The sequence below is a fragment of the Puma concolor genome, chromosome D1, assembly GCF_028749965.1.
Source record: "Puma concolor isolate L17-30 chromosome D1, mPumCon1.1.hap2, whole genome shotgun sequence".
In the NCBI taxonomy this organism is placed as follows: Eukaryota; Metazoa; Chordata; class Mammalia; order Carnivora; family Felidae; genus Puma; species Puma concolor.
The window spans coordinates 60870409-60893463 of NC_141676.1; the positions used below are offsets into that span (position 1 = coordinate 60870409).

Here is a 23055-nt window from a genome sequence, read left to right on the forward strand (position 1 = left end):
AATTCATGCAACAAATGTTTACTGAGAATCTATTATATACTAGGTATCATTCTTCAGTCATTGTTATTTGGAGCTTATGGTTTAGCAGCAGAGACAGGTATTAAATAATTTTATAATTGAGTATGTACTGAGGGATATGTTCAGTGTTAGGAAGAAGAGATACCAAGTACAATGAGGAAGAATTAAAGAAGTTAAAGAGTTAAAAATGTTATTTTTTTCCCATCCTGTGTCCCTGAGCAGTTGCCAGTTCTTCTGATAAGCCTGATTTCAACTGAATTTACCATCCCAGTTATAGCTGCTTTGGAACCACCCAAGTCCCTTTGTCTAAAAATCTTTCTCTTTTGGGTTATTTTTCTACTGTATTGTTCTCTATGTATACAGTTTATGAAAGGAAGAGATGTTCATGACATCAATAGGAGAATCAAAGGTGTTGCCTCTGATTATCTTTCTAATAAGTCTATTAGAAAAGTAGAAATGCTATTAAATTGAAGGGAGAATAGGAACATAATATTTGTTTTAAGTAAATATTTTTGAAATATTTTTGAAACCAGCAAAATTATTTATATAGAGAGATGAGTTTAATACTCCTTGTCTCAATAAAACTAGGAGAATAAATTGAAAAGCAAAGACAAGTTATTTGAAGCTAAATTCTGCCTGCCTGGTTACTATTTAATGTTTAATGTTAGGACTTTCAGAATTTTCCAAGCTTCATGTGACTATGGCTTAGTCATTAATTTTTATGAGGCCATAAAATTTGCTGTTAACATTGATGGAGCTTGAAGAGACAACAATAATTATCATTTATAAGGCATTTATAATGTACCAGACTCTGTGGTAAGTATATTAATTTATATTATGTCATTTAAAATTCTCCACAACCTATGAGGAACTCTTTAACCTCATTTTATAAGTGAGTATTTGAGAAGTAATTTGACCAAGATCACAAAATTAGTAAATGATGAGCAATACCTTGAACTCAGATCTCTATGCTTTAAATCATTATGCCATAAACCAGTAATTTAAAACTGTTCATAATCTAAAATAGAACCATGCCAAAAGAAACCTTTTTCACAAGATTTAATTTTCTTTCATGAGATTTAATTTTTCTCTTTACCCCCAAACTTACAAAATTTGTTTGTAGTTGTACAAATGTATTTGTTGTGAGTTTATCTAAATAAGTAGGTAATTGTCAACAACAAAAAACATGAGTTGTAATATAGTCAAAACATATATAAAGGTCTTTATTATCTCTTTCTAAGTCTAGTGCTGAAATGAAAGTTATTGAAGTAGAAATGTCACAGAGACACAAAGTCATTTCCTCGTGAAAAGGACCATTGAAAATTTTTTGCATGGAATAGCCTTAAGTTTAGTTATGTATGATCTTACCTAGAGTCTGCCACTGCCAGGCTAAATCAGAGTCCTCTGAAATGATCTTAAGAACATCATGCCTTTTGTTCTAGGGCAAAGTGAGTGGACTATAAACTAGACTAATAACCTTTTAGATTATAGCAATTACAGTTTGTAATGAAACAGACATAAAATCAATGTGCTGTGGAAAAGACCTTTAGAAATCATTTTATAACCTGCTTATAACTTATTTATTGGTAATAAATAAGTTTTAGCTTCAGTTTTTTCAGACATTGCCAGAAACATCAATGATCTTTTTTTCTAATCTGTTGAAAAAGTAATGTGATAGTAAGATCACCCAACAGAAAAGGTGTTTTCATGTTTTGGTTAATATTTCTTAATCTTTGTGCATATGCAAGTGTGGTTTTTATATGACTATACTTTGAATGAACGTTTTCAGCCTAGTAGCCAAAACCCAGGGACAGGCTCAACCACAGATTCCTAAGTAGCCTGTGTAGTCCGTGGACAGGAAGTGAGGAAATGAGGCGGCCAGGAAAGGTGCCTGGTAGAAAGTTAAAGTGGGCCAGTAGAAAGCATGGTAAGAAATAGCCTAAGGTGGAAAGCAGGCCGCTGTAATGGCTCTTCACCTGGTTCCTATGGCCTCAGTTGTGACTTATTTTAAATGTTTTAGGCTGGAGCCAGAATAAGATGATAATTGAATGATAGTTATGTTCTAAGAAAATAAATATTAAGAAATTATAACATCTAGTCTCATTTCTGTTATCATGTCCATTATTATTGCTTGCTGTAGCTCTATTCTGTTGAACATACCTTAACCTCCCTAGGCAGTCCAGATATTCCCCTGTGTTGTCCATAGATACCTTTAAACAGAATTACTTTGGTTCTCCCTTCAATTACCATATTATCTCTATCCATTATTATCATGTTATTTTGTATTCTTACTTATCCTCTACCTGTGGAATATTTGTTTGTTTCTTAACCTGCCTGGAGGCATGGATAGATGTTCCAGTTCCAGAAACAGTATGAATAGTACTAAAATCACTTACGTGGGAGTATTTGATGGGCAAAGTATATTTGGAGCACAGCAGACAAGAGGTTTCCACCTCCCAATTCTTCCTTTTTAAAAATTGAGGTATATTTCATATGTAGTAAAATGTGCAGATCGTACATATAGCTCAATGAGATTTTACCCATGTGACCACCACTCACATCAAGATACAGAACATTTTAGTTAGGCCAGAAAGTTTCCTTGTGCCCTTTTTCAGTCAACACTCTCCCAAAGGTAACTACTATTCTGACTTCTAGTTCCATATTTTAATTTGTGTGTTCTTGAACTTTATGGAAATGGAGTCACAGAATATGTCCTCTGGCATCTGTATTCTTTCACTTGATGTAATGTTCTTGAGATTCATCTGTGTTTAATATCAGTAGTTCATTCACTTTGTATTGATATGTAATATTCTGTTGTGTGAATATAATATAATTCATTTGCCCATTTTTCTGTTAAGGGCATTTGGGTTATTTTTGGTTTGGGACTTTTGTGAATAAAGATTCTGTGGATATTGAATATGTCTTTTGATGGACACGTGCACTCATTTCTTTTAGATATGCCTAGGTGTAGAATTGCTAGGTCATAGGGTAGTCTGCATTTAAACTTAATTAGCAACTGCCAATTTTTTATTTTTATTTTTAAATATTTATATTTGAGAGAGAGTGAGAGAGCACAAGTGGGAGAGGAGCAGAGAGAAAGAGAGAGAGATACAGAATCCAAAGCAGGCTCCAGGTTCTGAACTGTCAGCTCAGAGCCCAAAGCAGGGCTTGAAACCATGAACCGTGAGATCGTGACCTGAACCTGACTGAGCCACCCAGGCACCCTGTCAAAACAATTTTTTGAATGGTTAGACCATGTTATACTCACACCAGCCATATGTGAGAGTTCCAGTTCTTCCACATTGTTGCCCATGCTTATTAGTCTTTTTAATTTTAGTCATTCTGGTTTGGTGTGTAGTGATATCTCATTGAGGTTTTAATTAGATTTCTTCATTGAATAATGATAATGAGCACTTGTCAAAAACTTTTTGGCCTGTTGGATAGCATCTTTTGTAATGGCTCCACAAGACTCTACAAGTCTTTTGCCCATTTTAAAATTGGGTTGTCTTTTTCTTACTGATTTTTGTATTGCATTTTCTGGTTATGAATTCTTTGTCAGATAATGTATTGTGAATATGTACTCCCAGTTTGTAACTTAAGCCTTTTTACTTTTTCTAATAGTCTTTAGAGGAGCCAAAGTTTTTAGGCAAGAGTTTAAAAAAAAAATTTTTTTTTTAACATTTATTTATTATTGAGAGACAGAGCATGAGCATGGGGGGCAGGGGCAGAGAGAGAGGAGGAGACACAGAATCCGAAACAGGCTCCAGGCTCTGAGCTGTCAGCACAGAGCCCGATGCGGGGCTTGAACCCACAAACCGGGGGATCATGACCTGAGCCAAAGTCAGATGCTTAACCAACTGAGCCACCCAGGTGCCCCACTTAGGCAAGAGTTTTTAAAGGCACTTCAGATACCAGTTTATTAACTAATATACTAGCCATTGTTAGTAATCGTGTTGTTTTATTTTTTTAATGTTTATTTATTTTGAGAGACAGAGAGAACAGAGCATGTGAGCAGGGGACAGGCAGAGAGAGAGGGAGAGAGAATCCCAGGCAGGCTGTGTGTTGTCAGTGCAGAGCCCTACGTGGCGGGGCTCGAACTCACGAACTGTGAGATCATGACCTGAGCCAAAATCGAGTCAGACACCTAGCTGACTGAGCTACCTAGGCACCCCAATCATACTGGTTTTCTATTGCTACTATAACAAAGCACCACAAATTAAGTAGCTTAAAACAATAAAATAAATTTATTATCTTATAGTTCTATAGATTAGAATTCTGACACAAGTCTCACTGAGCTAAAATCAAGGTTGGCAGGTCTGTGTTTTTTTTTTCTGGGGGCTCTAAGAGAGAGTCAGTTTTCTCGTCTTTTCCAATTTACATGGCTCATCGTCCCTTTCTAGCGTTCTGTAGCCTTCCTGGGCACATGGCCACTTTCCTATATCTTCAAAGCTAGAAACTTTACATCTCTGAGCATTTTTCCGTAGTCCCATCTCCCAAAGTTTCCTGCTTTTGAGGACTCAGGTGATCAGGTTGGGCATACTATAATAATCTAGGATAATCTCCTCAATGCAAGGTCCTTAATTTAATCACATTTGCAAGATCATCTTTGGCATTTAAAGTAAAGTGACATATTCATTCATAGGTTTTGGGATTGAGATGCAGACATCTTTGGGAGCCATTATTCTGCCTACCATTCTAATGTAGTTAGTACTGTCGCCCATGAATTGCTAAACTAAATGTAGTAGCCCATCAGCATCCTCATTGATGCTGAGTGGGACAGGAGAAAGGAGTCCAAAACAATACACTAATAAGGCTAAATAAATAGGATATTCTGGCTCCTGTATGTATATGTGGTACTATAATAAGGCTATATACTTGGTAAGTATTAAATTAGAAAAGGGAATGTGATCAGTTCCCCTTAGGGTAGGTGGGAAACAATTGGAAAAGCTCTTATTAAATGCCTTAAATGACTTCTCATCAGTTTAGGCATAAAGTACAAACTTCTTAGGACACCTCTCCAAAGCTCATTCTTTTAATCACTACGTTCTACTACCTCTCTAATACAGTAGTGCATTTTGTTTCTAATGTGAATGCTAACTTCACCAGGAAAGTACAAACATGCATACCCTATAATTGTAGCTGGCATTGTTTTGACACCACCAATAACACCAAAATCTCTAACCTGAGTTCATAATTTTAAAATAATCACACCTTACACCATTAATGCCTTTGATACTTTATAATAATATGCCCTTCTCCTTTTTCATTTATTCGGGGTCCCTTCTTATACATTTTGGTAAATCATGATAGGCTTTAAAAGGAGCTCAGTTGTTCGTGGACCTTTAACTTTCTGTCATGGTAAATAAGCTAACCTACTTCAGAAATCTAATGACTGCATTCTCTATGTACATGAATTTTTTACACTTGATCGTAGCCAAAAGGCCGAGAAGCGATTGTACATGGATTTTTTAAAAAAATTTTTAAGTTTTTAAATTTATTTTGAGAAAGACAGAGAGAGAGGGGGAAGGACAGAGAAAAAAGGAAAGAGAGAGAATCCCAAGCAGTCTCCACACTGTCAGCTCAGAGCCCAATGCAGGACTTGAACCCACAAACCGTGAGATCATGACCTGAGCCAAAACCAAGACTCTTAACCAACTGAGCCACTCAGGTGCCCTTACATGAATTTTTTTAATAGCTTGAGTTAGGGATTAGAAAATAAAATTTATTGATGCCTACTATATGTCGGGTATATGCGAGGTAATCCTCATAGCAACCTTTCAATGATAAACATTGTTACCTTTATTTTACAGTTGAGATATCTGGGTCTCAAAGAGACTTAAGCAACTTGCCAAAATAGATAAGTAATAAGTGATAGACTTGGGATTGTAGTTTAGATCTGATTCCAAAGCCTTTATACACTCTTTCCATGGTATGGTCAGTCAAATGGATCAAAATAAATGGGTATTGGAACATATCTGTATTCTGTTGTAACCTTGAAAAACTTTGACTGGTAGCTTGCCAGAATATTTAAATCAAGAGGTTCTAACTCAGTGAAATTCTATTACATGCTTGAGAGACTTGAAACTGTACTGAAGTGCTGTGAATATGAACATCTAATTAGAAGATGGTACATTGACCTTTTTATTCCAATTCCATTACTATTTGACTGCCTCGGTTTTCACTTTAGCCATGGCCATGTGGGGAAACTCGTCCCTGTTGCTTGTTTTTTGGAACATTCTAGATAATTCCTATAAATGTGAATTTTATTTTAACTTTGATGCCTCAGACTTTTTTTTTTTTTTTAATTTTTTTTCCCAACGTTTATTTATTTTTGGGACAGAGAGACAGAGCATGAACGGGCGAGGGGCAGAGAGAGAGGGAGACACAGAATCGGAAACAGGCTCCAGGCTCTGAGCCATCAGCCCAGAGCCCGACGCGGGGCTCGAACTCCGGACCACGAGATCGTGACCTGGCTGAAGTCGGACGCTTAACCGACTGCGCCACCCAGGCGCCCCATGATGCCTCAGACTTTTAAGGGAAACATTGTGATGAAATGTTGGCTAACAATCACCTTTACATTAATTATCTCATTCTCCATGGGATTGAGTCAATTTACATGTCAAGAGCAAAAAAAAAAAAAAAAAAAAAAAAAAAAAAGAAAAAAAAAGAAAAAAAGAAAATGTTTAGATTCCTTTTAAAGAATCTCCAGAATTTCTAGTTTGTATAATTTAAGGATCAACGAATGTTGTTTTGTTTTCGCACATTTCACATTTGTTCCTTTGGCTTGGGCAACTCAACCTCTATATTCTTGAATTTCTTATTTGTGCTAGTTGGGATACTATTCAGAAAATACACACCTGTTGACAAATTGTAGCATGTTAGTGGTGAGAACTGGTTAACTGTGCTAAAACTTTGCCAGGGTTCTCCAGCCGGGCATGCCACTTTTAATTCAACCATTTTCTCTTTAAAAGAGATAACTGTTTGAAAATCTGTATGCCTTGGCGGGTTGGTGCTAATCTGGATTCTCTGCCTTTACTGCCCTCATCTTCTATAACTGTCCCAGGTGTACTTGATACTTTATATCAAACGACTTGCTATTTTCAGAACCACCTATATTTTTACATGTCTGCCTTTAACGCTCTTTGTCTGGCAAATTCAGCATGTCTGTCCTTCTGGACTTGCCATAGTATCATTTCCTCTAGAAAGCCCGCCTTTTAAACTTTCCTCAGTCCCTGATAGAATTGGAGGACCCTTTTCTGTGCTCCCACTGAATACAATGCGTATCTTTACCACAGCACTTAATACACCATATAGTAATTACCTGTTTGCTTTCTCTCCCTTAATGTTCTGTAGTAGTTAAGGGGGGAAAGTGGCAAAACACGAATTTGGAGGCATTTAGGCAAGAGCCAGATCATGCAGGGCCAGAGTAAAGCATCTGGATTTTATTCTAAAAGCCAGTGGAGGGTTTTTAGTAGGAATGTGACATGATGCTATTTATGCTTTTAAAAGATCATTCCGGATGCTTTGTGGAGAATGGCTTTTTTTTTTTTTTTTAACATTTATTTATTATTGAGAGACAGAGACAGAACATGAGCATGGGAGGGGCAGAGAGAGGGGAGACACAGAATCTTGAGCAGGCTCCAGGCTCTGAGCTGTCAGCACAGAGCCCGACGTGGGGCTTGAACTCACAAACTGCGAGATCCTGACCTGAGCCGAAGTCGGATGCTTAACCAACTAAGTCCTCCAGGCGCCCTGAGAATGGTTTTGTAGACAGTAAAAGTGCAAGCTGGGAAGCCAGTTAACAGACTGTTGCAGTGGTCCAAGTGAGAGATGATAGTGGTTTACACTGGGACAGCACCAGTGGACACTGGAGAGAAGTGGATGACTTGGGATGTATTTTGGAGAGTGCCAATAGGGGTTATTAATGTGTTAAATGTGGGGGTTAAAAAAAAGATTTTCAGTTGACTTCTAGGTTTCTAGTTTATGCAAGCATGTGGAGAGAATATCTTGCAATCCGTTTTGATTATGTTGAGTTTTTATTTATTTTTTTTATTTTATTTATTTTTTTTTTAAATTTTTTTTTTTCAACGTTTATTTATTTTTGGGACAGAGAGAGACAGAGCATGAACGGGGGAGGGGCAGAGAGAGGGAGACACAGAATCGGAAACAGGCTCCAGGCTCTGAGCCATCAGCCCAGAGCCTGACGCGGGGCTCGAACTCACAGACCGCGAGATCGTGACCTGGCTGAAGTCGGACGCTTAACCGACTGCGCCACCCAGGCGCCCCATATGTTGAGTTTTTAAATGCCTGTGAGACATTAAATGCAGAGTCAGGTAGATGTTAAAATATGTGAGATTGGAGTTCAGGGGAGGGGGTTAGGCATCATTGTCAAAAGTTGGTATTTAAAGCTGTGGGAACTGATGGGATCACCTGAGGGAATGAACGTAGAAAGAGAAGATGGCTGAAGATGAATATAAATACCACAAGTTCATCACCCAAAGGCAGAATCTGGCATGTAGACGTGTTTTGATTGGGTTAAATTTAAAATTTAACCATTTTAAAATTAGTTGCCCAGGGGCATCTGGGTGGCTTAGTCGGTTAAGCACCTGACTTCACCTCAGGTCATGATCTCACTGCTTTTGAGTTCAAGTCCCGCATTGGGCTCTGTGCTGACAGCTCAGAGCCTGGAGTCTGTTTCGGATTCTGTGTCTCCCTCTCTCTCTGCCCCTCCCCTGCTCGTGTTCTGTCTCTCTCTCAAAAATAAATAAACGTTAAAAAAATTATTTTAAATAAAATTAGTTGTCCATATTTGAAAATTGAGAGAGAGTTCCCATAGAAATCCAGATCTTTGCCTTCTCTTGAATAATTAGAAGATACAGCATCACTGAGCCTGTATTTCTGCATGGGAGCTGTCAGCGCAGGCTGTTCTCTTCAGACTGGTCTATACATTTGACCACAATCTCTACTGTTCCTTATTGTTCTTCACTTAGCTATTTTACTTAAATGCCTCTCTGGGCATTTGAGTTTACAGCCCCTGATTTAGACCTGAAGGATAGAAGGAGCCAACAAAGGAACCTAGGAAGAAGCAGTCATGAGATAAAAACCAGGAGAATAGGGCATTACAGAAAACTAGAGAGGAAAGTATTTCAGTTACTAACTGCCAGTAAGAGAGTGAGTGAGATGAAGACAGAAAAGCGCTGTTTTAGTGGTGTGAAGAGGTTTGAGGAATCGATGGGGACTAGAGGTAAGGAAATGGAGGCAGTTCTTTTGAAAACTCAGGGAAGTGAAGAAGCATAGGTAATGGGGTGGAAAGGTGGCTTTGGAGATACTATGAGAGAATATGTAACAGTCCCTTAGAGAAGTAGACGTTAAAGAGACAGGAGAGAAAGGTGCTAATAAGTTGAAGATTTAAGAGAACAGATGATATCCTAGAGCACAAGAGCCTGGTTGGCCTTTACTAGAAGGAGACATGCTGCTTCAGGGAAGGAAGGAGAGCATTGGTCCTGAGGGGGTAACAGTATGGAATACTGTTAGATAAAATGAGAATCTTCAGGGTTCACACAGAAGCAGAGAATTACCTTAGGCTGAAGATTTAGACTAAATATAGACTTAGATTTATAGATTTATATAGATTTATTTAGACTAAATCATGGACTTTGGAATTTAATCTGTTAAAATCTGATAGTTTTTTTTTAATTTTTTTAATGTTTATTTATTTTTGAGAGAGAGAGAGACAGACACAGAGTGTGAATGAGGGAGGGACAGAGAGAGGGAGACACAGAATTTCAAGCAGTCTCCAGGCTCTGAACTATCAGCACAGAGCCGACATGGGGCCTCTCCCTCTCCTGTTGACATGCAGGCAGATAAGAGAGTGAGGTCCTGGCGTTTCCTCTTCTTAGGAAGACACTAGTACCATCAAGGGGACCTTACCCTCCTGACCTCTTCTCAACTTAATTACCTTCTAAAGTCTCCACACCCAAAGGCTCCACATTTGGGGTTAAAGCTTCAACATATAAATTTGGGAGGTGGGGACACAGACATGCAATTTGTAACAAGTTCCATCAACTGGTGAATGGATGAATAAAATGTAGTGTGTTCACAGAATAGACTATTATTCATCCATGAAAGAAATAAATTATTGATACATGCTATAATGTGAATGAACCTTGAAAATATGCTCAGTGAAAGAAACCAGATGTAAAAGGCTACATACTGTATGATTCTATTTATATGAAAAGTCCAGAAAAGGCAAATCTATAGGGACAGAAAATACATTAGTGATTATCTAGGACTGAAGAGTGGGGAGAGGTGAGGAGAAATAGGGAGTGACTACTGATAGATAGGAGATTTCTCTTTGGGATGATAAAACTATTCTAAAATTAGGTGATGATGGTTGCACAGACTGAACATTTAAAAACAGTTGAATTGTGCATTTTAAATTAATTTTATAGTATATGAGTTATATCTTGATAAAACTGACAAGCGTTAGCAAAAATTAGTTTGCTTTAAGGTGGCAAAATAGAAAATATTGTGTCGAGAAAGGTGATGCTGTTCTATTACATTTCTTTGCTTTCTCAGTAGATTGTTGAAAGGAAGTAAATTGTAGAGATCTCTGAAAATCAGACTTTTAATGCTATATGATAAACAGTACAAGAGAACATTTGAGAAGGTTTGGACAAAAAAATTTCTTGACCAAATCATGATTAAGTAGCCAGTCTACCTTTCAAAATGAATAGTCATCCCTCTACATTAAAAAAAAATGTTTTTAATGTTTGTTTATTTTTGGGAGAGAGAGACGGAGCACGAATGGGGCAGGGGCAGAGGGAGAGAGAGAGAGACACAGAATCCTAAGCAGGCTCCAGGCTCTGAGCTGTCAGCACAGAACCCGACTCGGGACTCAAACTCACGAATCACGAGATCATGACCTGAGCTGAAGTCAGACACTTAACCGACTGAACCACCCAGGTGCCTCATCCCTCTGCATTTCATTTTTATTCTTAGTATATTGTATGCCTTTATCTCACAGTTTGTGGGTTCCCCACCCCCCTTCCATTAATTTATCCACCTTTGCACCTTCTAATTTCTCCCTTGGTAAAAAGACCTCAACTATTCTACTTCCTCATTTCTTTAGAATGAGTACAGTAATTGTTTACTTCTGTCATTTCATTTTGAATATTAAAAAATATGTGATAACATATTTAGTGACTTTTTTTAAAAAAGCAATGGTAACAGAACTTGAAATTTTTCTCAAGTGGCTTTGTACAATTTTGTGACACCCCCATTTACCATGTTTGTTGACCATCTTAACCACCCTTAAGGCTCTTAACCACCCTTAAGGCTAACTCCCCTGCTTTCTCTTCTCTGTCTTCCTTTGTAAGTGCCCTTCTTCTGTGCTCTCGTGGTATTCTGCATATGTCTTTATTATATCTCCATCTACTGGCATTTTAGCTGCCTGTCTCTTCCATTAGACTATATGCTTCATTCAGGTCAATGACTGAATCTTATCTTTGTAACTGTAACTGAATTTGGCAAATAGGAGGTGCTCAGTAAGTGCTTGTGGAATTGTTTAATATATCACAGTAGAAACTTTTTTATCAGGTTTGATAGGGGCTTGTATTTGGTCAGCTAATTTTTAAAACTTCAAAGCATAGAATTATTGAAAAGATAATATAAACACCTACCTTAAAATTTTATTTTAATTCGAACATATAATTGTATAATCTTTGACACTTATTTGATATACAGTGTGGCCTTTAAATATGGGATCCTAATTAATAGTTCTCCTTAGACTTTGTTGGATTAAAAACAAAAATTTTTAAAAACCTAAAATGAACAGTTTATTTAAAATAGAGGCACTTGGAAAGAACTTTGAGATGTAAATACAATCTTTAAATTTTTACTGTTTTTCTCAATCTAACATATCTTACCCACGCTTAATTCAACAGCAGTTTTTATTAGCAACTCTCTTTTATTGAGTCCATTTTAAGCATTTTAAATAGTTTCTGGAGAAACAACGGCTTTCTTTGGAATCATATTTCTGATAACTACATACAGTGGCATTAACAGGTTTGGGAACAGACATAACTGTCTGACTCTTAGTATACAATTCAGCTATTTGGCTGGGCTGGAAGTGCTAGGAAGTACTAAAGAGTAGCTAACTAGCTATAAACACTAAAGCTTATCTTAGGAGGTAGACAGTCTCTCCTTTACTGTCCTGCCTGCCCGCCCCTCCCTTGTGCTGTATTCAGTAAACTTCTATATACATTCAAAAAAAAAAAAAAAAAAAAACAAACTTATCCTGAGCATTGGGTAGTATATTTTATAGAAAGAATGGAGAATATTGATTAATCCAATAAGTCCACTTAATAGAGGGAATTTATGAGAACTTGTCCTGTACTTGGGTTTTTTTTTTTTTCTATATCAAAATTTCATCAATTATAGAGCTTATGCAGAGCCTACTATATCCTGCCATAAGATTTCATAAACTTTGTTCTTAAAACTCAGTGCTTTGCAATGTCATATTACCTTCTCAAGTCACTCTGGCTACCCCCAAAGAATTTCATGCTAATCTTTTTTTTTTATTTGTTTAATTTCAGTGGTAGGAATGGGATCCTGGTGCTTCCACATGACTCTGAAATATGAAATGCAGGTCAGTAATGACAAAAGTAACTAAATGCTTATTTCTCTTCACCCAGACACTTCAAATTTGAGGGAAGAATACATTACTAGAGGATGCTGTTGAGACAAGCGACTAAAGGAAAAAAAAGAGATTAAAAATCTCTTTTTACTTCAGGCCAGAGGATCCAAATTGACTAAGTGGAATAAAGAGGCGAGCAAATAAATTATTCATAGAGAAAACAAGTGAGAGCAGTATAGCGTTGACTACCTCTGTGCAGGCATGAAGTGTTAGAGAAGGATTGCAGAGTACAGACCCCTGGGTGCATTTTAAAAAGACAGTCGGTTCACCAAGGTAGTATATTTTTAGATGCCTGCATTTCCTCATGTCTGTCTTACAGCATCCATTTGAATGGATGGTTCCTCTAGCTAGCAAAGTGTTAGGGCTATGCAGGGATTTTACTGTCCTTGCTCTAAGGAGGCTATATATCTAGTCATAAATCTTTTGACCTCTTTTTTTTTTTTTAATGTTTGTTTATTTTTGAGAGAGAGATAGAGTGCAAGAGGGGGAGGGGAAGAGAGACAGGGAGACACAGAATCCAAAGCAGGCTTCAGGCTCCGAGCTGTCAGCACAGAGCCTGATGTGGGGCTTGAACTCAGGAACCCCGAGATCATGACCCGAGCCGAAGTCAGACGCCTAACTGACTGAGCCACCCAGGTGCCCCAATCTTTTGAGCTCTTTATTCCTCATTAATAACCTAGAAACTTCTGGAACAGCACTGTCCGGTAGAAATACAACATGAGGATATATGTAATTTAAAATTTTCTGGGAGCCACATTAAGAAAAGCCATGTTAAAAAGAAATAGTTGAAATTAATTTTAATAATACATTCATTTAACCCAATATATGCAAATATTATTTCAACATATAATCAGTATAAAAATGTATTAATGAAATGTTTCTTATCTTGAAATAAGGTGTATATCTCAGTTTGGATTAGGTTCATTCAAGGACTCAGTAGCCAGATAAGGCTGGTGGCTGCTGGATTGGACAGTGCTATTCCAGAAGGATTTGTGAATACAACAGTCTATGAATTACTAATTACATCTATATTAAATGTATAAGAATTAATTTTTTAGGATTGATTCTGATATTCCACACATATTTATAGTAAGGTGTTCTGTGTGCAGGTTGTGCTTGCTCTGGAGAATACACAATTGAATGAGACACTGATCTGACTTAATTGAGCATAGAACATACTTCTCACACTTTCTAGCAGAAAAACAGACTTACAAACAATGGCATAATATGAAAATTATTTTTAAAAAGAAGTACAAATCTGTGGCATCACAGTAGAGTTTGGAAGAATGTATAAAAGTCAAAGACATTTAACCAAAATTTGAAAGATTTAGTTAAAACTTTCTAGGTACTGAAAGGATGAAATGACATACCAGACTTCCATTGTGCCATGGAGAGGCGGGGAGTCATTTCATTGTTTGGTATATGTGACAATAGTGATAAAACGAGCACTTAAAATGTGTTTCGAGAATGGTGAAAAATGGCAGGAATGTTGTTCAAAATATTTAACAGCTATAGGGTAAGAGTTCCAACAGTGAGAATGGTGATACCAGTGAGCAACAGCTGAAATATAGACCCTGAAAATAAGGCTTCGTGTTTGATTGTACTAAAAAATAATTGGAATTTTTCCAGCTCTAGCTATCATGCAGTGCTTTCATATAGAGTATCTTAAATAGTTATTACCATGTTTTATAAATTCCAGTACTAGAACTGAAAGAGGCTAATTGATTTGACCAAAATCACCCACAGTTTATAAATGATGTATCTCCTATATATTTATATATACACACATATATATTTCTATATACACATATATACATCCATTCTCTAGGTCTGCCGGTGTGGGAGCAGAAGAGCATACCTAACATTCAGATCTGGTTTCTAAAAACCATTCTCCATTTAAAAGGAACGGTGCTGGGGTGGCTGGCTGGCTTAGTTGGTGGAGCATGTGACTCTTGATGTCAGGGTCGTGGATTCGAGCCCCATGTTGGGAATAGGGTTTACTTTAAAAAATAATAATAAAAAATAAAATCTTTTTTTTTTATTTATATATGAAATTTATTGTCAAATTGGTTTCCATACAACACCCAGTGCTCATCCCAAAAGGTGCCCTCCTCAATACCCATCACCCACCCTCTCCTCCCTCCCACCCCCCATCAACCCTTAGTTTGTTCTCAGTTCTCAACAGTCTCTTATGCTTTGGCTCTCTCCCACTCTAACCTCTTTTTTTTTTTTTTTTTTTTTCCTTCCCCTCCCCCAAGGGTTCCTGTTAAGTTTCTCAGGATCCACATAAGAGTGAAACCATATGGTATCTGTCTTTCTCTGTATGGCTTATTTCACTTAGCATCACACTCTCCAGTTCCATCCACGTTGCTACAAAAGGCCATATTTCATTTTTTCTCATTGCCACGTAGTACTCCATTGTGTATATAAACCACAATTTCTTTATCCATTCATCAGTTGATGGACATTTAGGCTGTTTCCATAATTTGGCTATTGTTGAGAGTGCTGCTATGAACATTGGGGTACAAGTGCCCCTATGCATCAGTACTCCTGTGTCTCTTGGATAAATTCCTAGCAGTGCTATTGCTGGGTCATAGGGTAGGTCTATTTTTAATTTTCTGAGGAACCTCCACACTGCTTTCCAGAGCGGCTGCACCAATTTGCATTCCCACCAACAGTGCAAGAGGGTTCCCGTTTCTCCACATCCTCGCCAGCATCTGTAGTCTCCTGATTTGTTCATTTTGGCCACTCTGATTGGCGTGAGGTGATACCTGAGTGTGGTTTTGATTTGTATTTCCCTGATAAGGAGCGACGCTGAACATCTTTTCATGTGCCTGTTGGCCATCCGGATGTCTTCTTTAGAGAAGTGTCTATTCATGTTTTCTGCCCATTTCTTCACTGGGTTATTTGCTTTTCGGGTGTGGAGTTTGGTGAGCTCTTTATAGATTTTGGATACTAGCCCTTTGTCCGATATGTCATTTGCAAATATCTTTTCCCATTCCGTTGGTTGCCTTTTAGTTTTGTTGGTTGTTTCCTTTGCTGTGCAGAAGCTTTTTATCTTCATAAGGTCCCAGTAGTTCACTTTTGCTTTTAATTCCCTTGCCTTTGGGGATGTGTCGAGTAAGAGATTGCTACGGCTGAGGTCAGAGAGGTCTTTTCCTGCTTTCTCCTCTAAGGTTTTGATGGTTTCCTGTCTCACATTCAGGTCCTTTATCCATTTTGAGTTTATTTTTGTGAATGGTGTGAGAAAGTGGTCTAGTTTCAACCTTCTGCATGTTGCTGTCCAGTTCTCCCAGCACCATTTGTTAAAGAGACTGTCTTTTTTCCATTGGATGTTCTTTCCTGCTTTGTCAAAGATGAGTTGGCCATACGTTTGTGGGTCTAGTTCTGGGGTTTCTATTCTATTCCATTGGTCTATGTGTCTGTTTTTGTGCCAATACCATGCTGTCTTGATGATGACAGCTTTGTAGTAGAGGCTAAAGTCTGGGATTGTGATGCCTCCTGCTTTGGTCTTCTTCAAAATTACTTTGGCTATTCGGGGCCTTTTGTGGTTCCATATGAATTTTAGGATTGCTTGTTCTAGTTTCGAGAAGAATGCTGGTGCAATTTTGATCGGGATTGCATTGAATGTGTAGATAGCTTTGGGTAGTATTGACATTTTGACAATATTTATTCTTCCAATCCATGAGCAGGGAATGTCTTTCCATTTCTTTAAATCTTCTTCAATTACCTTCATAAGCTTTCTATAGTTTTCAGCATACAGATCCTTTACATCTTTGGTTAGATTTATTCCTAGGTATTTTATCTTCTTGGTGCAGTTGTGAATGGGATCAGTTTCTTTATTTGTCTTTCTGTTGCTTCATTGTTAGCGTATAAGAATGCAACTGATTTCTGTACATTGATTTTGTATCCTGCAACTTTGCTGAATTCATGTATCAGTTCTAGCAGACTTTTGGTGGAGTCTATCGGATTTTCCATGTATAATATCATGTCATCTGCAAAAAGCGAAAGCTTGACTTCATCTTTGCCAATTTTGATGCCTTTGATTTCCTTTTGTTGTCTGATTGCTGATGCTAGAACTTCCAGCACTATGTTAAACAACAGCGGTGAGAGTGGGCATCCCTGTCGTGTTCCTGATCTCAGGGAAAAAGCTCTCAGTTTTTCCCCGTTGAGGATGATGTTAGCTGTGGGCTTTTCATAAATGGCTTTTATGATCTTTAAGTATGTTCCTTCTATCCCGACTTTCTCAAGGGTTTTTATTAAGAAAGGGTGCTGGATTTTGTCAAAGGCCTTTTCTGCATCGATTGACAGGATCATATGGTTTTTCTCTTTTTTTTTGTTAATGTGATGTATCACGTTGATTGATTTGCGAATGTTGAACCAGCCCTGCATCCCAGGAATGAATCCCACTTGATCATGGTGAATAATTCTTTTTATATGCCGTTGAATTCGATTTGCTAGTATCTTATTGAGAATTTTTGCATCCATATTCATCAGGGATGTTGGCCTGTAGTTCTCTTTTTTTACTGGGTCTCTGTCTGGTTTAGGAATCAAAGTAATACTGGCTTCATAGAATGAGTCTGGAAGTTTTCCTTCCCTTTCTATTTCTTGGAATAGCTTGAGAAGGATAGGTATTATCTCTGCTTTAAACGTCTGGTAGAACTCCCCTGGGAAGCCATCTGGTCCTGGACTCTTATTTGTTGGGAGATTTTTGATAACCGATTCAATTTCTTCGCTGGTTATGGGTCTGTTCAAGCTTTCTATTTCCTCCTGATTGAGTTTTGGAAGAGTGTGGGCATTCAGGAATTTGTCCATTTCTTCCAGGTTGTCCAATTTGTTGGCATATAATTTTTCATAGTATTCCCTGATAATTGTTTGTATCTCTGAGGGATTGGTTGTAATAATTCCATTTTCATTCATGATTTTATCTATTTGGGTCATCTCCCTTTTCTTTTTGAGAAGCCTGGCTAGAGGTTTGTCAATTTTGTTTATTTTTTCAAAAAACCAACTCTCGGTTTCGTTTATCTGCTCTACAGTTTTTTTAGATTCTATATTGTTTATTTCTGCTCTGATCTTTATTATTTCTCTTCTTCTGCTGGGTTTAGGCTGCCTTTGCTGTTCTGCTTCTATTTCCTTTAGGTGTGCTGTTAGATTTTGTATTTGGGATTTTTCTTGTTTCTTGAGATAGGCCTGGATTGCAATGTATTTTCCTCGCAGGACTGCCTTCGCTGCGTCCCAAAGCGTTTGGATTGTTGTATTTTCATTTTCGTTTGTTTCCATATATTTTTTAATTTCTTCTCTAATTGCCTGGTTGACCCACTCATTCGTTAGTAGGGTGTTCTTTAACCTCCATGCTTTTGGAGGTTTTCCAGACTTTTTCCTGTGGTTGATTTCAAGCTTCATAGCATTGTGGTCTGAAAGTATGCATGGTATGATTTCAATTCTTGTAAACTTATGAAGGGCTGTTTTGTGACCCAGTATATGATCTATCTTGGAGAATGTTCCATGTGCACTCGAGAAGAAAGTATATTCTGTTGCTTTGGGATGCAGAGTTCTAAATATATCTGTCAAGTCCATCTGATCCAATGTCTCATTCAGGGCCCTTGTTTCTTTATTGACCGTGTGTCTAGATGATCTATCCATTTCTGTAAGTGGGGTGTTAAAGTCCCCTGCAATTACCACATTCTTATCAATAAGGTTGCTTATGTTTATGAGTAATTGTTTTATATACTTGGGCGCTCCAGTATTCGGCGCATAGACATTTATAATTGTTAGCTCTTCCTGATGGATAGACCCTGTCACTATTATATAATGTCCTTTTTCATCTCTTGTTACAGCCTTTAATTTAAAGTTTAGTTTGTCTGATAGAAGTATGGCTACTCCAGCTTTCTTTTGGCTTCCAGTAGCATGATAAATAGTTCTCCATCCCCTCACTCTCAATCTAAAGGTGTCCTCAGGTCTAAAATGAGTCTCTTGTAGACAGCAAATAGATGGGTCTTGTTTTTTTATCCATTCTGATACCCTATGTCTTTTGGTTGGCGCATTTAATCCATTTACATTAAGTGTTATTATAGAAAGATATGGGTTTAGAGTCATTGTGATGTCTGTATGTTTTATGCTTGTAGTGATGTCTCTGGTACTTTGTCTCACAGGGTCCCCCTTAGGATCTCTTGTAGGGCTGGTTTAGTGGTGACAAATTCCTTCAGTTTTTATTTGTTTGGGAAGACCTTTATCTCTCCTTCTATTCTAAATGACAGACTTGCTGGATAAAGGATTCTCGGCTGCATATTTTTTCTGTCTAGCACACTGAAAATCTCGTGCCGATTTTTTCTGGCCTGCCAAGTTTCAAAAGAGAGATCAGTCACGAGTCTTATAGGTCTCCCTTTATATGTGAGGGCACGTTTACCCCTTGCTGCTTTCAGAATTTTCTTTTATCCTTGTATTTTGCCAGTTTCACTATGATATGTCGTGCAGAAGATCGATTCAAGTTACGTCTGAAGGGAGTTCTCTGTGCCTCTTGGATTTCAATGCCTTTTTCCTTCCCCAGTTCAGGGAAGTTCTCAGCTATTATTTCAAGTACCCCTTCAGCACCTTTCCCTCTCTCTTCCTCCTCTGGTATACCAATTATGTGTATATTATTTCTTTTTAGTGTATCACTTAGTTCTCTAATTTTCCCCTCATACTCCTGGATTTTTTTATCTCTCTTTTTCTCAGCTTCCTCTTTTTCCATAACTTTATCTCTAGTTCACCTATTCTCTCCTCTGCCTCTTCAATCCGAGCCGTGGTGGTTTCCATTTTGTTATGCATTTCGTTTAAAGCGTTTTTCAGCTCCTCGTGACTGTTCCTTAGTCCCTTGATCTCTGTAGCAAGAGATTCTCTGCTGTCAGCTATACTGTTTTCAAGCCCAGCGATTAATTTTATGACTATTATTCTAAATTCACTTTCTGTTATATTATTTAAATCCTTTTTGATCAGCTCATTAGCTGTTGTTATTTCCTGGAGATTCTTCTGAGGGGAATTCTTCCGCTTGGTCATTTTGGATAGTCCCTGGCGTGGTGAGGACCTGCAGGGCACTTCCCCTGTGCTGTCGTGTATAACTGGAGTTGGTGGGCGGGGCCGCAGTCCGACCTGATGACTACCCCCATCCCACCGCTGGGGCCACAGTCAGACTGGTGTGTGCCTTCTCTTCCCCTTTCCTAGGGGCGGGATTCACTGTGGGGTGGGGTGGCCTGTCTGGGCTACTTGCACACTGCCAGGCTTGTGATGCTGGGGATCTGGCGTCTTAGCTGGGGTGGGTAGGCAAGGTGCACAGGGGCAGGAGGGGCAGGCTTAGCTTGCTTCTCCTTAGGTGATCCACTTCAGGAGGGGCCCTGTGGCAGCAGGAGGGAGTCAGATCCGCTGCCGGAGGTTTGGCTCCGCAGAAGCGCAGAGTTGGGTGTTTGCGCGGAGCGAGCAAGTTCCCTGGCAGGAACTGGTTCTCTTTGGGATTTTGGCTGGGGGATGGGCGGGGGAGATGGCGCTGGCGAGCGCCTTTGTTCCCCACCAAACTGAGCTCTGTCGTCAGGGGGCTCAGCAGCTCTCCTTCCCTTTGTCCTCCAGCCTTCCCGCTTTCTGAGCAGAGCTGTTAACTTATGATCTCCCAGACGCTAAGTCGCGCTTGTTGTCGGAACACAGTCTGTCAGGCCCCTCCGCTTTTGCAAGCCAGACTCGGGGGCTCTGCTTGGCCGGCGAGCCACCCCTCCGCCCCGGCTCCCTCCCGCCAGTCCGTGGAGCGCGCACCGCCTCGCCACCCTTCCTACCCTCTTCCGTGGGCCTCTCGTCTGCTCTTGGCTCCGGCGACTCCGTTCTGCTAATCCTCTGGCGGTTTTCTGGGTTATTTAGGCAGGTGTAGGTGGAATCTAAGTGATCAGCAGGACGCGCGGTGAGCCCAGCGTCCTCCTACTCCGCCATCTTCCCTCTCTCCCAAAAATAAAATCTTTAAAAAAATAATAAAAGGAACTGGGGCTGTTCAGAGGGCCGAGGCAGAAAAAAAGGACATTATGAACCTAGAACATCTTTTTATGCTAGAAAGAATGGAAAAGCTAAAAGAATGATGGGCACATGTCAGAAGAACACTGGAAACCAACTTAAAGGGGCTCCCATGGGCCATATTTGGGACAATTTGAGCATCAAAATAAATATTGATAGTAACAGTTTATAATAGTTACCAAACCCATTGACCATATAACCCATTGAACAAAATGGGAAATTATGAAGTCATACTAAAATAATAAGCTATATATAATTGAAACAATAAGTGATCATAAGTAAATGAATAAGTTAAAAATTTGATGCTGAATTTACACAGTTTTGAAGTACTTTACCATAAAATAATTCTAAAAGGAAAAAATAACTTTACAGTGAAGGAGCAGTGAACAACCTTAGTCAAATAGAGTGAGTATCTTCAGTGATGGGACAAATCAAAGTTGTGTGCCACCTGACAAGATACAGTGGCAAGAACATAGCATCACTTCTCTGATATTCTTGCCAAAGATGCATGATCTGAATCTAGTCATATGGAAACATCAGGCAAAATCAAATTGAGTGACATTCTATAAAATAACTGGCATGTAATCTTCAAAAGTATCCATGGTCATAAAATTAAAAGACTGAAGAACTGTTTGAAATTGAAGAACACCAAAAAGACATGACCACTACATATAGTGTGTGATTCTGGACTGGATGGTGTGTGTGTGTGTGTGTGTGTGTGTGTGTGTGTGTGTGTGTGTTTACATTTATGATATTGGGACACTTAGAAAAACTTGGATGAAGTCTGAGGATTACGTGGTAGTAATAAATTAATGTTAATTTCCTGATTTTGTTGATAGTATTGTGGATATGTAGATGAATCTTTCTTTTTAAAGATTTAATGCACATTCCATAAAGTTCACCATTTTAAAGTATATAAGTTAATTGCTGTAAGTATACTCACAAAATTGTGATGCTATCACCACTAATTCCAAACACTTTCATCATCCCAAGGAGAAACCCCATGCCCATTAGCCATCTCTTCTCATTACTCTCTGTCTCTGTAGATTGGCCTATTCCGGACATGTCATTGCAATGGATCATACAGTGTGTGACCTTTCATGTCTGGCTTCTTTGACTTAGGGTGAATAATACTACATTATATGGGTATACCACATTTTGTTTCTCATTTGTCAATGAATGGACTTTGGGCTGTTTCCACTTTTTGGGTTTTATACATAATGCTGCTGTGAACATTTGTGTGCAAGATTTTGTGTGGATATATGTTTTCAATTCTCTTAGATATTTGTTTATTAGAAATGGAATTGCTATGGGGCGTCTGGGTGGCTCGGTCTGTTGAGCGTCCGGCTTCGGCTCAGGTCATGATCTCACGGTTTGTAAGTTCGAGCCCCACGTCGGGCTCTGTGCTGGCAGCTCAGAGCCTGGAGCCTGCTTCTGATTCTGTGTCTCCCTCTCTCTCTGCCCCTCCCCCACTCATGCTCTGTCTCTCTCTGTCTCAGAAATAAGTAAACATAAAAAAAAAAAAAGAAATGGAATTGCTAGGTCACATGGTAATTCTGTTTTTAACCTTTTGAGGAGCTGCTAGACTATTTTTCAAAGTGGCTGTGCCCTTTTACGTTCCCACCAGCAATTTCTCCATATTCGTTCTTCCTTTTGAGTATAGCCATCCTGCTGGTTATGAAATGATATCTCACTGTGGTTTTGATTTGCATTTTCCAGTAATGTTGAACGTTTTTTCATGTGCTTATTACCCATTTGTATATCTTCACAGGAAAAATATCTATTCAGATCCTTTACCCATTCTTAAATTGTGTTATTTGCCTTTTTATCATTGAGTTTTAAGAGTACATATCTTGGGTATTAGACCCTTATTGAATACATAGTTTGTGAATATCTTCTTCCATTCTGTGGGTTGTTTTTTCATTTTCTTAATAGCATCCTTTGAAGCAAACTGGTTTTGATTTTTTTCTTAGGTTGTCTTTGCTTTTAATATCATATCTAAGAAACCATTGCTTAATCCAAGGTCATGAAGATTTATACCTGTGTTTTCTTCTAAGAGCTTAATAGTTTTAGCTCTTACATTTAGGTCTTTGGTCCATTTTTTTAAATTCCAGTATAATTAACATAAAATATTATATTAGTTGCAGGTGTACAGTATAGTGATTGAACAATTCTGTATGGTATTCATTGCTCATCATGACAAATGTACTCTTAATCCCCTTCACCTGTTTCACCCAATACTCACTCACCTCCCTCTGGCAACCACCAGTTTGTTTTCTATATTTAAGAATCTCTTTTTGTTTGTCTCATTT

At 38.4% G+C, this 23055-nt stretch overlaps 1 protein-coding gene across 2 annotated transcripts in view; it reads left to right on the forward strand.

The window, feature by feature from the left end:
- Positions 1 to 23055, forward strand: part of ACER3 (alkaline ceramidase 3) — a 181359-nt gene that overhangs the window by 87464 nt on the left and 70840 nt on the right. Inside the window, exon 3 of one of the 2 annotated variants that reach the window (XM_025928583.2) lies at positions 12615 to 12667. The exons of the other annotated variant lie outside the window; for it this stretch is intronic. Coding sequence (XP_025784368.1) covers positions 12615 to 12667 — 53 coding nt within the window. The remainder of the gene's footprint in view (positions 1 to 12614; positions 12668 to 23055) is intronic. 2 annotated transcript variants of the gene reach the window in all.